The sequence below is a fragment of the Grammomys surdaster genome, unplaced genomic scaffold (genome assembly GCF_004785775.1).
Source record: "Grammomys surdaster isolate TR1022 unplaced genomic scaffold, NIH_TR_1.0 212, whole genome shotgun sequence".
In the NCBI taxonomy this organism is placed as follows: Eukaryota; Metazoa; Chordata; class Mammalia; order Rodentia; family Muridae; genus Grammomys; species Grammomys surdaster.
This window is the reverse complement of record NW_021604657.1, coordinates 4,732,097-4,746,326: the sequence shown is the minus strand read 5'-3', so window position 1 is coordinate 4,746,326 and position 14,230 is coordinate 4,732,097. Positions and strand designations below refer to the sequence as shown.

The 14,230-nt window shown below is 42.7% G+C and overlaps 1 protein-coding gene across 2 annotated transcripts in view; it reads right to left on the bottom strand.

The window, feature by feature from the left end:
* Vsnl1 (visinin like 1) overlaps positions 1-14,230 on the bottom strand; it is a 119,818-nt gene that overhangs the window by 63,505 nt on the left and 42,083 nt on the right. The window contains exon 2 of one of the 2 annotated variants that reach the window (XM_028772233.1): positions 5,867-6,033. In XM_028772233.1, coding sequence (XP_028628066.1) covers positions 5,867-6,028 — 162 coding nt within the window. In that variant the 5' untranslated portion in view covers positions 6,029-6,033. Of the gene's footprint in view, positions 1-5,866; positions 6,034-14,230 lie in introns of those variants that run through there. The other variant, XM_028772234.1, reaches the window with a different exon arrangement.

The window sequence follows — 14,230 nt, the reverse complement described above, 5'->3', positions numbered from 1 at the left end:
ATCTATCTATCTATCTATCTATCTATCTATCTATCTATCTATCTATCCATCTATCTATCTATATCTGAAGAATGAGGCTAGTTAGCTAATCTTAGTAGTCTCTGTAGGGAACAGGCTCAGGCTGCAGCCATCCAGAAAGAGGAAGCTATGGTTGATATTTTCTCCACACACTGTTATATTCAGACCAGGATGGGGCCTCACCATTCACATGAGTGTGAGGTAGGAGGATCCTTGAAATGGCTGCTCATGCCAACAATACATATTCACCCAGGAATCTGTCTACTCGCCACTTTCTACTAGGGTTGTTCTTTGGTTTTGATATCACAGTGGCAAAGCAGGCAAGGAATAGCTTTAATCTCACAAAGATAAGGACCCAAGGATCCTGGGAGAGGATCCTTAGATGGTGGCTTCCTTCCTCCCTTAGATGGTGGCTTGCTTATCTCGACAGTTTGTTTTTGAAGATTGCAGCAGCTTCTTTGAAAATGGATTAAAGTGGCAAACTATCTTAATTTTGTAATCTTGGCTTGGCAATCAAAATAGTTGTTGGAACGTGGAAATTCTTATGCACAGAAAATCAGGTACTTGGTTCTTATTGATGAAATACAGTTCTTTTCAGTGCTGGGATCAGGGAGGATACCACATCATTTGCTACAACTTTTATGACCAGAGACACAGAAAGTTCTGGGTGTGCATGGAGCCAGGTGCCCTTTCATTAGTTGCAGACGGCTAAGAATTTACATGTGTCAACAGCAAAGAAACTCGGACTATACTAATTTTTTAGGGCCACCAAAACCTAGTGCCAAATACTGTTTGGATTAAACAATAGAAATATACTGTGGTATATGGTTCTGGAAGCTAAAAATCCTCAACACAGCATGGACAGGGATGGTATCTTCTGTGGTCTCTCTCTGTGACTTCTAGATGGTCTTTTCAAGGTCTTTTCTCCATATGTCCTGTACGCAGGTATCTTAGGGTTTTCCTGCTGTGAACAGACAGTATGACCAAGGCAATTTTTATAAGGACAGTATTTAATTGTGGTTGGCTTACAGGTTCAGAGGTTCAGTCTGTTATCATCAAGGCGGGGTCATGGCATCATCTAGGCAGGCATGGTGCAGGAGAAGCTGAGAGTTCTACATCTTCATCTGATGGTCACTAAGATGAAGACTGACTCCCATGTGACTAGGATGAAGTCTCAAACCCCACACCCACATTGACATTCTTCCTCCAACAAGGCCACAACTCCCAGTAGTGCCAAACCCTGGGTCAAGCATACTCAAACCACCACACCAGATTTTCTATTTCTGTAAGAATTCCAGTCACAGTGGGTGGGTGGTTGGAGTCTGTCCACTCTATTTACCTTGCTTTAAGTTAATCAGCTCTTCAAAGCCCCTATACCTGAATAAAGCCACATTCATAGGCACTAGGGAATAAGATGTCAGTGTACTAGTAGAGAGGGGACACAGTACAGCTTATAAGAGGTCCTCAAAAACCCATTACCTAATGAATATCTTGTCTCCTAAGGTTAAGAGCAAAGTATTCAACCTCTCGCTCTACTAATTACTTTCTTGTGTTGATAGTCCACTTTGAAATTAGCATTTCTCCTATCCATTCTTGCCCCATCACCAAGCATCAATGCTAATCGTTCTGGAACAGTGGTTATTTGTACCTTCTGCATTAGCATAGGAAATCCTGCTGGGCAAGGGCAACTGTCCTGAAGTTGTTTGGAGATGGTTTCATCACAAGGTTTCCCAAGAAGGAACTGTGTAGCCAGCAACAATGGTTCTCAAAGCTTCTCTGTGGCAGGCTGCCTGCTCACCACTGGGTTTATGATGATTGCAATGTCGTGACTATGGTCTACATTTCTAAATAATAAAACCTGTCTCAAACTGGGAGGCACCATGTCTAGATCTGTGTTACAAAGCTCACTCTTGTAGATGAGTGGGAGTGGGTTGCTGATACAGGGAAACACCACACACAGGACACATATAAGGATGTAAATTACTACATCAGGACAGTGAGATCCCCTCATGTATTCTCTTTATATACAGCTCCAGAGAGATGGCCAGAGTCAGGATCAGGCAACTTCTCTTAACTGCTTTAAGGACTCACTTTCCTCTCAGAGGTGTGAGCTGTCTTTCTCTGAGATTTGTCCTGTAGTGTATTCTGTCCACAGTACTTTAGGACTCTCATTGGGAAGCCCTACTGGGTAGGGTAGGTAATGTTTGTTTGTTTATAGTGTATATGGTACAGATGTGTTCGTGTATATGAGTGTGTGTGAGTGTGTAGGCTAGGGGTCAAGATCAGGTGTTTTCTCCAATTTCAATTCCTCTTAATACTCTCTGAGTCATTGTTTCTCACAGAAACTGAAGCTTGCAGATTTGGCTATGCTGGCTGTCCAATGAGTTCCAGAGATTTCCTCTCGCCACTTCCCACAGCACTAAGCATCCCCAATCTTTAACACCTATCCTGCTTTTGCCTTTCACAATGCTGCAAAACTTGCCTTATTTTTCTAAACCTGTACTTTCACATTGTTAAACATCTACCTCATGATTTTTATTTTTTTTAACATTTGAAGCTCAAAAAGGCTTTTGGTGTGAGGGTGACAGTGAGGGTCATGGCTCCTGGCCTAGCAGATGAGTATTTCCCATTATTTAGCCCTTCTCTTAATCTTCATCATAGTTGTCTTTAGAGCAACTGAAGTGATGTCTGGAATGGCAAACAGCTGAGGCAGCAATAGAGGCTGTAAAGAGATGAGAGGCTACAGTGGGCTTTGTCCCATCAGAGACTGAAGTGGGCTTTGCCCCAACTGAGGTTGCAGTTAGCTTTGTTCCACCAGAAGCTTTAGTAACCTTTGTTCTGTCAGTGGGTTCCAGGACAGCTCTGCTCTTGACCACATCAGGAAGAACTATTTGAAGGACCCATTCTCCAGGATTCTGAGTCCAGTCTTGGTGAACACTGGCACTCTTCTGAAGTACTTAAAAGAAGTCATTTCTCATCATGTGCTCCCTCTGGGCCTCTTACACAACCCTCAGCCTTCTCTTCCTCACCCATCGGAGCTGCCTTCTGTGCCTGTACATGGCATAGCTCTTCCGTGATTCTCCTTTGATCTTTGTCCTTGGATGACTCTGAGAGGACTTTGTCTGCTTTCTGCCTATTTGACACAAGGACAGAGCCCATATTCAAGTCTCCCTTCCAGAGCTTAGAAAGTCTTGTATCATTTTTCTGAAGCAAAGCCACTGGGTATGATTGGGTTTGAAAGTTGGGGGTTGAAGTGGGAATGGAGGTGGCAGGTGATCCTGGTCCACACGCTTCTGTGTGTCATAAAACACAGAGGTATGTGCAATGCTTACACAGCTGAGCTTGAGGCTGAGGCTTTTGGAGTGTATGAACGACACAGTATGTTTCCTGCTTCTTCAAAGACAAAAGCCCCTTGGTTTTAGACAAGTAGCAGTACCCTGAGCTCTCTTAATCATGACCTTCAGTGATATGAAGGTGACTTTGACAGCTCATTTGTCTCTGCTTTCCTTCATGCTGACAGTAAAAAGTTTCCAAGCACAGGTTATTTCTAGATGAGAAAATGGCAAATTATGAGTCTGAAAGTGGAAGGGAATCACTGGATGACCTAGGAAGTATATCTGTTCTACTTCTGTTCAGAATGAATCTATATCAATTAAATAGTGGGTATATCTTCTGGAATTTCTACACAAAATGCGAATGACTAGTTACTTAGATCCTTTTAGGAATGCCTTAGTGATCCCATCTTAAATTTGTGCCTGTGTGTGTATACTATATATAATATATATGTTATATATTATATATGTACACATTTATATCTATGTGTGTGTATATAATATATACATGCATATGTAGATAAACACACATATTTGTGTGTGTGTTTATTTCCTGCTTTTTATTGCCAACTTGATATCAGCAAGATTCACCTGGGAAGATGGAATTCCATCCGAGGGTTTGCCCAAATCAGATTGGCCTGTGGCCATATCTGTGGGGAGTTGTTTTGATTGTTGATTGATATAGAAGGGCCTAGATCACTGTGGGTGTTACTACTCCTGGCCAGTAGTCCTAGGTTATATAAGAAAGTTGGTTGAGCATGAGCCAGAAGGAGCAAGGATGTAAGCAATGTTTCTCCACAGTTTCGGCTTCAGGTCCTGCCCTGACTCCCCTCAATGAAACTGTGACTTAGCCAAATAAATCCTTTAGCCAGAGTGTTTATTGTAGCAATAGAAAAAGTAGCCCCTGTTCTGTGTGTGTATATGTATGTGTACACCACAGCACACATATAGAGGTGAGAGGATGGTTTGTGTGACTTGGGTTACCTTCTCAATATTTCATCATGTAGATTTTTGGGATCAAACTCAGGTAGCCAAGCTTGGTGACAAGCGTCTTCACTAGCTAAGCTGTCTCATAGATTTCTTATAGTGATCTTATAACATGTACATGTGTATTGCATAATATATGTTCCTTTCTACATATACTTGAGGATACAATACTTTATACACTTTTTTTGGTTCTTACATGCACACAATTGATCAGCCATTACTTGGAATGCCTGGCACTCATTAGTAGTCCATTCAATATCTGCTTGTTAATTTAGTTCGGTAGCTGGTCAGCTTTTAATTCAGTAAACAACTACACACTCACCATCCTAAAACATAGCTGAAATTTTAACACAACCTGTACCTTGCCACACAGCCATATCCCCATCTCCTCCCTTGCTTCTTCCTCTCTTCATTCTGTACTCCTTCACTTTGTTTTCTATCACGCCCCACCCCCACCTACTTGTAGTGCTGCAAAGCTCATTTTAATTTTATTCCCGTCTAATATAGAATCCATGAACTTACTTTTGGACTTGTGCTTTAGCATTGGTGGGGTTCAGCTATCTCAACGGTTGTACATTTCATTGTTTAAATTCGTCACAGTTCACTCTCCATGTTCCTGTGGTGATTTCAGTTTCGTTGCTGTGTACAGAGCAGCTTTGAGCATGCCCTTTCTTGAACATGTGTAACAGTGGAAGTGCTAGATCAGAGACTTTGGTAAATGTCCAGCCTCAGAGCTAAAGATCCTCAAAGCTCTACACAAACCTCCCACGCATGGACACGCACCTGGATAGTTCACATAGCTCACCCTGACATTTGTTATAATAAAATAATAAAAAGTGACATTTCCTACTTGGTATTTCAGTCAGAAAAGGTTAAAACAAACAAAAAAATTGCATCTCTTCCGCCAGTGTAACATTATGTAAGTGTCCACAAGATGGAATGCCCTAGATTATGCCAGAACCACAGTAATTCACAAACTCAGGCAAACTAGAACGGTGCTGCTGCAGCAGGAATTACACTTTGATGATAGCCAATATCCTGGAAAAGATTAGCTTCTAAGCAGTATAAAATACAGAATTCACGTGGTAGACATTGATAATTCAATATATGTAACACCCTCTGATTTTAAACGAGCTGTGTTGGGACTCTATCTCCTTACCTGTAGACAGGAGAATCTTTCTTGGGGAAAGATCACTCATAAGTACATTCTCTTTAATGGAAAGAAAAAAAATTTGTCCTTCACATATTTCTCTATGCAAGTGTGATCCACAGACAATATTTCTGAGATTTTTATGGCTCTTTCAGCAGGTACTCTCATCCTCTAAAGTCATAATTAGTATTTTAGCAATTATTTTTTTCCTTGTCCAGAATTTGCTTCACTCATCTCTAGAAACTCACAGGCACATATGTGCTAACACATGCATGCATGCCCCTTTGCATCAAAACAGCCGTTTAAAGGTTAGAACCGAAAGCATCCGGAGTTGTAACTAACCAGCTCATTTGGAATAAGAAACCGTTGGAGTGCGTACCTTCACATAGAGCTGCTGGAACTCCTCGAGGTTCAGCCGCCCACTTGGGCAGTCCTTGAGGAACCCCTTGTACCACTGCTTGAGCTCGTGTTCGTTGAACTCGGTGCTCTTCACCAGGTCCTCCATGACTTCTGGGGCCAGCTTGCTATTCTGTTTCCCCATTTTTCCTGCAGAAAACCACATGGAAGAAGTTAGCACCATGACTCTGAGGGTCTTTAGGTCAGAACTCACTTCTGCCTGTTTGATGACAGTCTCTCCAAGTCCGAGTTCTTCCCCCTGGTTCTAGAATAGCCAGAAACAGGAAAATCCCTTTGACGAGCCTGAGGTTTGTGCAGCTCATCCTCTGTCATCATGTCATCTGTCACCTGGCATTGACTCTCATGTGGAAACCAGACAGCTATTGTTCCTGATGTTCATGGTAGGTATATGGGAGCTTGTTGGCTACTCCTGCGAATTACAGTTCATTACATCTACACACTTGATACCTACACACCTAATTCTACATTGGTTTTGCAGGGGTATTGGGGATATATGGACAAGAACCATGGGAGGACCTTGTAACCACATGTTTAAGAAGGGATTTGGAAATCCTGATCATCTATCATAGATGACTTGGTTGGACAAATTCCAAAGACCTGGATTTTGGGGGGGAGGGGAATAAAAGTGGTCCATTTTGATTAGTCACATTAATACTAATTCATCTTATTTCTAGACATTTCCTACAAGACTGTATACAGCATTAGTTTGTTCTAAAGATTGGTTAGTGAATTTCTATTGACTGAACTTCATCCTGTCAATTTTAATCATTCAAAGTTAAAATAAGGTCATGCATAAAGTCATGTCTCCTACATGAGTCTTATGTTTGTGTATTCAAGAGTAGAACATAGAGTACAGGTCAGATTCAGAATCTCTGGATTGTCACCTTGATTTGTAACTAACTAGGTGTGTTAGTTACAGAAATATTAACTACTGTCCTCTCTCAATTTCTTCATAAAATCATTTGGCAGATACAAATAAAAACACATCTTCATTGTGATGGCCAACCAAGAAATAAATAGCTAGGCAAAGCTTAAGAAGAATAACTTGAGATTAAAATAGTTGTATTTTTGTTAGATCACAAATCTTTACAAATCCTTTTAAATGTTGTTTTATAAGAATAAAATAATTAGAATGTGGCCAATAAGCCACAATGTGACTGAAAATTTCATGAAAAAATGAGGTCACATCAGAAGGAGAAAAGTAGCAGATCTTTAAGATCTAGTGAGCAGAGTAATTTAGGTTTTAAAGAATATGCTCAAATGGACCAGTTATTCTATGCACACTGAGCGGGTCTATACTTGCAACAGCCTTGAGGGGAAAATGTCATCTCATATTTTACTGTTGTAATTATTTTAACCTTGTCCTAAAGCAGATTGCACAGCCTTCATCAGGAACCTGCCCTGACACCAAGCAGGTCTTTCACCTTGGCACCTTCCCAGAAGCATGGGACAGTGCACAGGATGTTGTAGGATGGGCAGTTATTTTCCAAGCACCTATGTTTGATAAAGGGGCTCCGGGATCAGCAACTCCGCCCTCTATCATGGAGCCTCTTTACTTACTTTGGCTCTGAATTTCACTTTTAAGTCTCCTATTAGCGAGCGTCTCTTAATTATAAGTTACTGTGGGACTCCACAGCTGGATGTGGAAATCAAGTGGGTACTCAGGTGTGAGATTTAATTAATCCGGGTAAGAAAACTGTAATTCACTGTGAGCCTCATAATCAAAAGATGGAGCATGAGAGCTTTCAGTCCGTTATTTTGTTCTTTTTGGTAGAGAGGCACCAACCATCATTACCGATTAGAATCCCACCTCACAATAGTAACTACTGAGGAGATCATATTAGCTTGGAGAAGGCCCTACATGGAGCACTTCACACACTTCCACAAGGACGAGGACAGCTCCCCGAGACTCAGAACTCTGGGGCAACTTCTACAGAGTCACACACCTAAGGTCATGCAGAGCTGGGGTTGGAAACTGGATTCACCAGATTAGACGTCATCAGCAGAGATACACAAGGGATGGGAATACCTCGAGGAACATAAGAGGAGGAGCAAAAGGAGGAGGGTCAGAGAGAGAGAGAGAGAGAGAGAGAGAGAGAGAGAGAGAGAGAGAGATCTAAATCACTTTCAAAAAAGAAAAAAAGAGATGGGTCATGTTGCTGGGTTGGCTGACTTGTTATAGAAAGATTTATCAAAATCACACTCTGTAGATATGTATTAATTAATAATTAGAAATAAGTTAAAAGTTATGAAAAAAGCCATACTCCAAATACCTTTAGATATTCAACAGTGTATCAGTTTAAGAGAATTTGGATTCTCCATGGATCATTTGTGATACCTTAAGCTGTTCCTACTGGCTGGCAAAGGATGAATGTCTCTCTCACATACAAGAGGCATTGTTAGGGCTTTGAATCATGATTCTGGAGAATCAAATGCATACCTTCATGCCTTTTGGTTACAGTCACTGTCAAAGCTATTGCTCAGGTGTGCCCAGAGTGGGTGGATCATGCACAAAGTCTTGTTATGGCCTGCTCCTGTGATTACGCCATTATCCACCTCCCAACCCCAACAGCCCAGGCCCCACCAGGCTCTATCACTTCCTTAACCTCTCCCCCCAATTCTATTCTAACCTCCTGCAGTGCACAGCTGCAAGAATAAAGCCACTAACATTACCTGGATCTGCTACCTCAAACTTCAGCACTGTCCCCCTTGTTTCCAGCACACAGCCCATCTCCCTGGCACGGCACATGCTCTACTGCTTGCTAAGTAGCTTCATGTCTTTCCAGTCTGTCTTTTCACTCTATATGGTTACAATAATGGGTGGTTACAGGTTTCAGAGCTAGCATAGAGTAGCACAGAGTTGCACAGACTTGCAGGTTCTCTAGGATGATGCTCCGCTTTGTCTTCTTGTCCAGTTCCTTCCTTTTCTTTTAATTGACCTCAGCTCACACCCTACTACTTCTGGGAAACCTTAATGGTGGAGGGACTTTCTACCCTAGGGGACTACTTTCTTGGTAAAGCTTCTATGATCTTTATTTTCTTACTGGAATTTTTTTTAACAGTTTTTCCTTCCTTCCTTCCTTCTTCCCTTCCTCCCTCTCTCCTTCCTTCCTGTCTTCCTCATTTTCTTCCTTCCTTCCCTTTCTTTCTTTTTGAAAGAGATAGAGAGACACAGAGACAGGGAGAGACACAGAGACAGAGAGAGACACAGAAACAGAGAGAGACATGACAGGTGTGTGTATGAGGGATGACTGTCTTTGCATCCTTGATAATTTCTGTTAGATGTTCCACAAACACATTTTGAGGGAGTGAGCAGTAAGGAGGACATACATATTTGATTTGCATTTTCTCAGGAAAATCAGTCTCATTATCTCTATGTGAAGAGAATTGATAGACTCATAAGCCTGAGATACAGTCCACAGATGGCAGAAATGTTTTGCTTAACTGTGTGGAAAATAGCCTGCCCTGATAAAGACAGGTTACCTGTCTTTCCTCATCCTTTAATTTTGAATACCATAAAGGCACAGTCTATGTCTTTCATCTCAGCATCCTTGGTGGCTGGCATAAAGATGGCTGGCGTGTAGCAATGTTTTTAAATTAATGGGCATGTACACTTCCAATTCATAGACCTTTCATTCTGGTCTACAGTGATATGAGCCAAATAATCTTTCTTATTATGGAACCAGAATGGCAGAAAGGGGAAAAGTGATGGCAAGACTTACAATATTCCCAAGTAGAGTTCCCATGATGTGCAGGGAGGAGAGGCATGCTACTTCTGTCTCCAGCTTACTCTGTGATCTTGGGAGAATCCACCTTCCCTCACACTCAGTTTCTCCACTTAAAAAGGGAACAAGTTGGGTCAAGTGATCTTTGACGCTCTTTTAGCTCCACCATTGTCTGGTTGGCTGCACACATTTTCTAAATATGAATCACAGACACTTCAGATTGGCTTTTGTCAGCACTTGTCCACTCTGTATTTCTACCTGAGAATCCATCAGCACTTGAGCATTTTTATTACACAAGAAGGGAGGGGACAGCAACTGTGTTTTATTTTTAAGCTGGTATTCTAGGCAATAAAGGAAAATGCAGCCCCACCCAAGACCAAATGAACTTCTTGGTGCCTGAGATGCAGAAGACAGAAGCTCAAGACTGAATTCAAAAGGAATAGATAGAGGTTTATGGTGGGCACAAGAACTCAGTGAGGATGGAACCCTTGAACAGAAAGCCCAGACCACTTAGTTGCAAATAGTACTTAGAATAGATGGAGGCTTGTATACTATCTTGTTGCGCAAAAGACTTTTGGGTAGCAGAGTTCACCCTTATATAAATGCTGTCAAAAGGGAGATTATCAAAACATTCATTTTATTACTAGTGCTTCAAAGATCAGAGAGACAAGGTGATTTGCCCTTGCTTAATTAATAAGAAAAGGGTGAGTAAGGCATGATTATAGACCTCTCAGACCCCTTGGCTAAATGATACAGGCCATCATCTTCCCTTGCCTGGAGGCTTCAACTATCTCAATTGGTGGGCCTGCTATAAGGTTTGTTTATTTCTTGTCCACAACCTACCCTGTTCACTAGCAGATTCTAGAGAATGATGAATAGACTAGGTCACTGGCAACATCCAGGGAGCTCTTGTAGGAGAGAAAGCCTTTCTCCCATACCCCCAGCCCCTTCAGGAAAATGCTCTGTGTGTGTGTGCATCTCTCTCTCTCTCTCTCTCTCTCTCTCTCTCTCTCTCTCTCTCTGTGTGTGTGTGTGTGTGTGTGTGTGTGTGTGTGTGTTGTATGCAGCTTCCCTGTACAACCCAGGGCCTGCTGAGTTGCAATAAGCACACAGAGCCACAAAGCCAGCTCCTCCCAGGTAACCTGGCAATCAGCCTGGTTGGGTCTTAATAAGATTCATCTCTAAAGCCTTGGTGGCTGAAATGGAGCAGCCAAGCCACATGCACAGACACACAGCAGCATAAGTACAATGGGAAACAGGCTTGGACACCAGCCCAGCTTAGCCAAAGGAAGGGCTTTGGGACCCAGGCCTCAAACCTCTGGAACGCACACAATGCACAGTGGGGTGGAAAACAGCTTGGATGGGAGCCAGGCTAGTTCTAGTGTGGAATTACCAGGTCAGCCTCAGACAAATTAGCTCTTAGCTCCAGCTCTTGGCTTCTTGTCTGTGCATGGAGATAACTGGAAGAAGCTGGTCTTGCTCATGTGGCAGTTGCTTGCTGCTATGGCCCTTTGTTCCCTGTCACCTGTCTATACCTCAATGCTACTGCAAGGTTCTGTTTATTCCAGCCTTCTTCATAACACCATATGTAGCTTTTAGTCTTCCTCTCTTCTTATTCTTAATATAGGTTTCCTGGCTATATTGATGGGAGGCATTATAAACAGAAGCAGACAGAAAACCCTTACAGCAACTTAGTTTGGCTGGAATTCCTTAGCAAATGCTGCAGGAAACGGTCTGCTCTGGATATGGTGGGATATAAATGGGAAATAAATGAGTCTCACTCACCCTTGAAAGGCTCACACATACTTTAAATACAAAGCATGGTGAAAAGATGGTCATAGCAGAAAGCTGTAGTGACAGAGAACAGACAGAGATAGAATCCCACCAGTCAGTCCACCTTATATGTGGCTAAATCCCAGGTAACATCTGCACTACACCTGCCCAAATACACGAATCACCCTGTCACCTTTGTAGGACCCTTTCTCCTTAGAGAGAAGCCAGCTCTTGCAAGCCAGATAAATACCACCATTAGTTCAACTGTGTCCTACCACTGCATGTCCTGGAAAAATGAGAACAGGCAGAGCAGGACACAGGGAACTCAAACTCTCTTTAAATCCTCTCCCTTCCTCCTGATATCCCTAATATAGGTTCTAGATTCTTGTACTGGAGACTGGCATACACTTAGGGGACAAGAAGCCATATACTTAGGGAAGACCGAAGCCTGAGAGAGACGACTCTACATGCTTCTGGTCCAAGCCTTCTGGTTTTAGACTACAGGATTTGACACTCAGGAAAATGAGAGATTCTTTTAGATCACAGAGGCAGCTGGGGGCTGAACTGTGGTGAGAAGCCTGGGACACTGAGCCAGCTGCTCTCCCACCCCTGACCCTTGCAGTATGTTGTCCCTAAGCCAAAGGCTCAAAGGCTATAATAGCTAAGCATGTTTATCTCTGTGCAAAGTGGTTCAAACGATCCATGCTGCCATTCCGCTAGGGTCCTGTAAACAAATGATTGTGGGTTGTTACTTTCTAAAGAATGTTGAAAGGGCTGAGAACTAAGAGTCATAGTTACCCAGAATATTGTATAGTGGTTTTCTTTTGAATAAAGGCAATTACTTGAGATCTTGATAATTTCTACTCCATTTTTCCCTCCTTCCTCCAAGAGCCAAGTCCTCATAAACAGTGTGTCTCAGGGGATAGTGAGGGTGTTGATGGCAGGCTGGCATTTCAGTGCTGTCTGGGAACCAAAGCAGCTTCGGGGAAGAGAAGTCCTTTCTCACAGTATTCTCTGATGCCATCGCCTCAAACCCGAAACCTTGTGGGATTACAGCTGAGGTTCTGGCCTACAAGCTTGAAATAGGCAGTGGGACTCAAGGCTCCATCCCCAGGGACTCAAGATAAAAAGCAAAAGTACATATTTGATCTATAATAAATGAGAAAAAAATACTTTGATGGCAGCATCAGTGGTGCTGTTAGGGCAAGCGACAAGAGATCTGTTCAGGAAAGAGTAATGAATACATGAAGGTGAAAGTGAAAGTGGACCCCAGGGATCAATCATCCAACTGCTTTGTTTTTTAGCTGGAGACCTGGGGAGGTCAGGGCACTTATGCCAGAGAACATACAGAGTTAGTAACAGAGCCCAGTGGTTCCCTCAGCAAGAGCCTTGAACACTGCTGCTGTGCCCATGACTTTGATCCTGGGGCCCTGAGGTGAACTGCAGGCCCCTATAGAATTGGAGAGAGTTTGTACAAGTGCCCAGGGTATGAAGAGAAACCACCCTGACTAGGCCTGTCTTACCCATTCCTGTCTGAGCTATCCTGACATAGGATGCAGACTGAAATCCTGAAGTGGTTCTGGGACTTTGGAGGGATGACCTACTCTTGACTCCAGACTGGGATCTGCCAGTAGACTTACGAGATTTCTCAGGAGAGCACATGAAGTCTCTTTAAAGGGCCATAACGACAGACAGCTACGACAGTGCCATCTTCTTCCAATGTTTTAAAGACACTGGGTCTTAATGATCTGAGAAGTATTACTCAAACCAAAGCCATATTGATTCCTTGGTACTTGTCCAAAGCTTTGGAAAAGTTTCTTCTCATTTTGCCGTCTATGTTGTTGATTTCTCTTCCTTTCTATCAGGGCTTGATGGATGTCACCTTTACATTCCACTGAACTGAGTATGAGAAGGCAGGAAGTATGTGCTGAACACAGGCTCTGGTTAGAATAAAGCTTCTGATAAATGCAAGTAGGTGTTTTTTGATGAGTTACTTCAGTCAGTGAGGCCTGGGAACCCTCCTTCTCAAATAGAAATGATAATATTTCATTGTGGGGCTGTTACTGGGTGAACAAGATGACATATTCAATTCTTCCCAAAACACCTTCCAAGAAACAGGTGCTCAGCCCCAATACCTATTATTAACCCTGTCACTGACATAGCAGGCTGATCTAGAATATGGAGAATTGGATGTTTCCAGATTTTATACAAGAGGAGAAACAGCCAGGAATCACTCTAGATGGCCTCACCAAGTTTGCATGAGCAGAAGTACAGAAGTCTCAGGGCAGAGGTGTTCTAAGAGCCCTCTGTTGACTCTGCATCACAGTTTGAATAAAAAATGCCCCATAGGCTAATGTGTTTATGCACTTACTCTCCTGCCAGCGGTGCTGGTTTGTGAGGTGGTGTGTTCTTAGGAACTATGGCCTGATTAGCAGAAGCTGGTTGCTGAGAGTAAGTGTTGAGGGTGATATGGTGAAACTGTTTCCTGATCTACTCATATGTAACAATCGCATAGACTACTGTCACCATTGACCTACTTATCCCATCCAGCTACCATGCCTTCCTTAACACGATGGACTAATCACACCCTCTGACTTGTGAGCCAAAATATAACCTTCTTTCCTGAAGTTGTTTCTGTCATGTTTTCTATCACAGTAAATGGTCTGGTTAGTTTTAATTGCCATATTGCCATTGCCTGGGAAGAAAATATCAGTGAATTTTCTGGATCATGTCTCTCTCTGTCTCTCTGTCTCTGTCTCTGTCTCTGTCTCTCTCTCTCTCTCTGTCTCTCTCCCTCCCTCCCTCCCTCCCTCTCTCTCTCTCTCTCT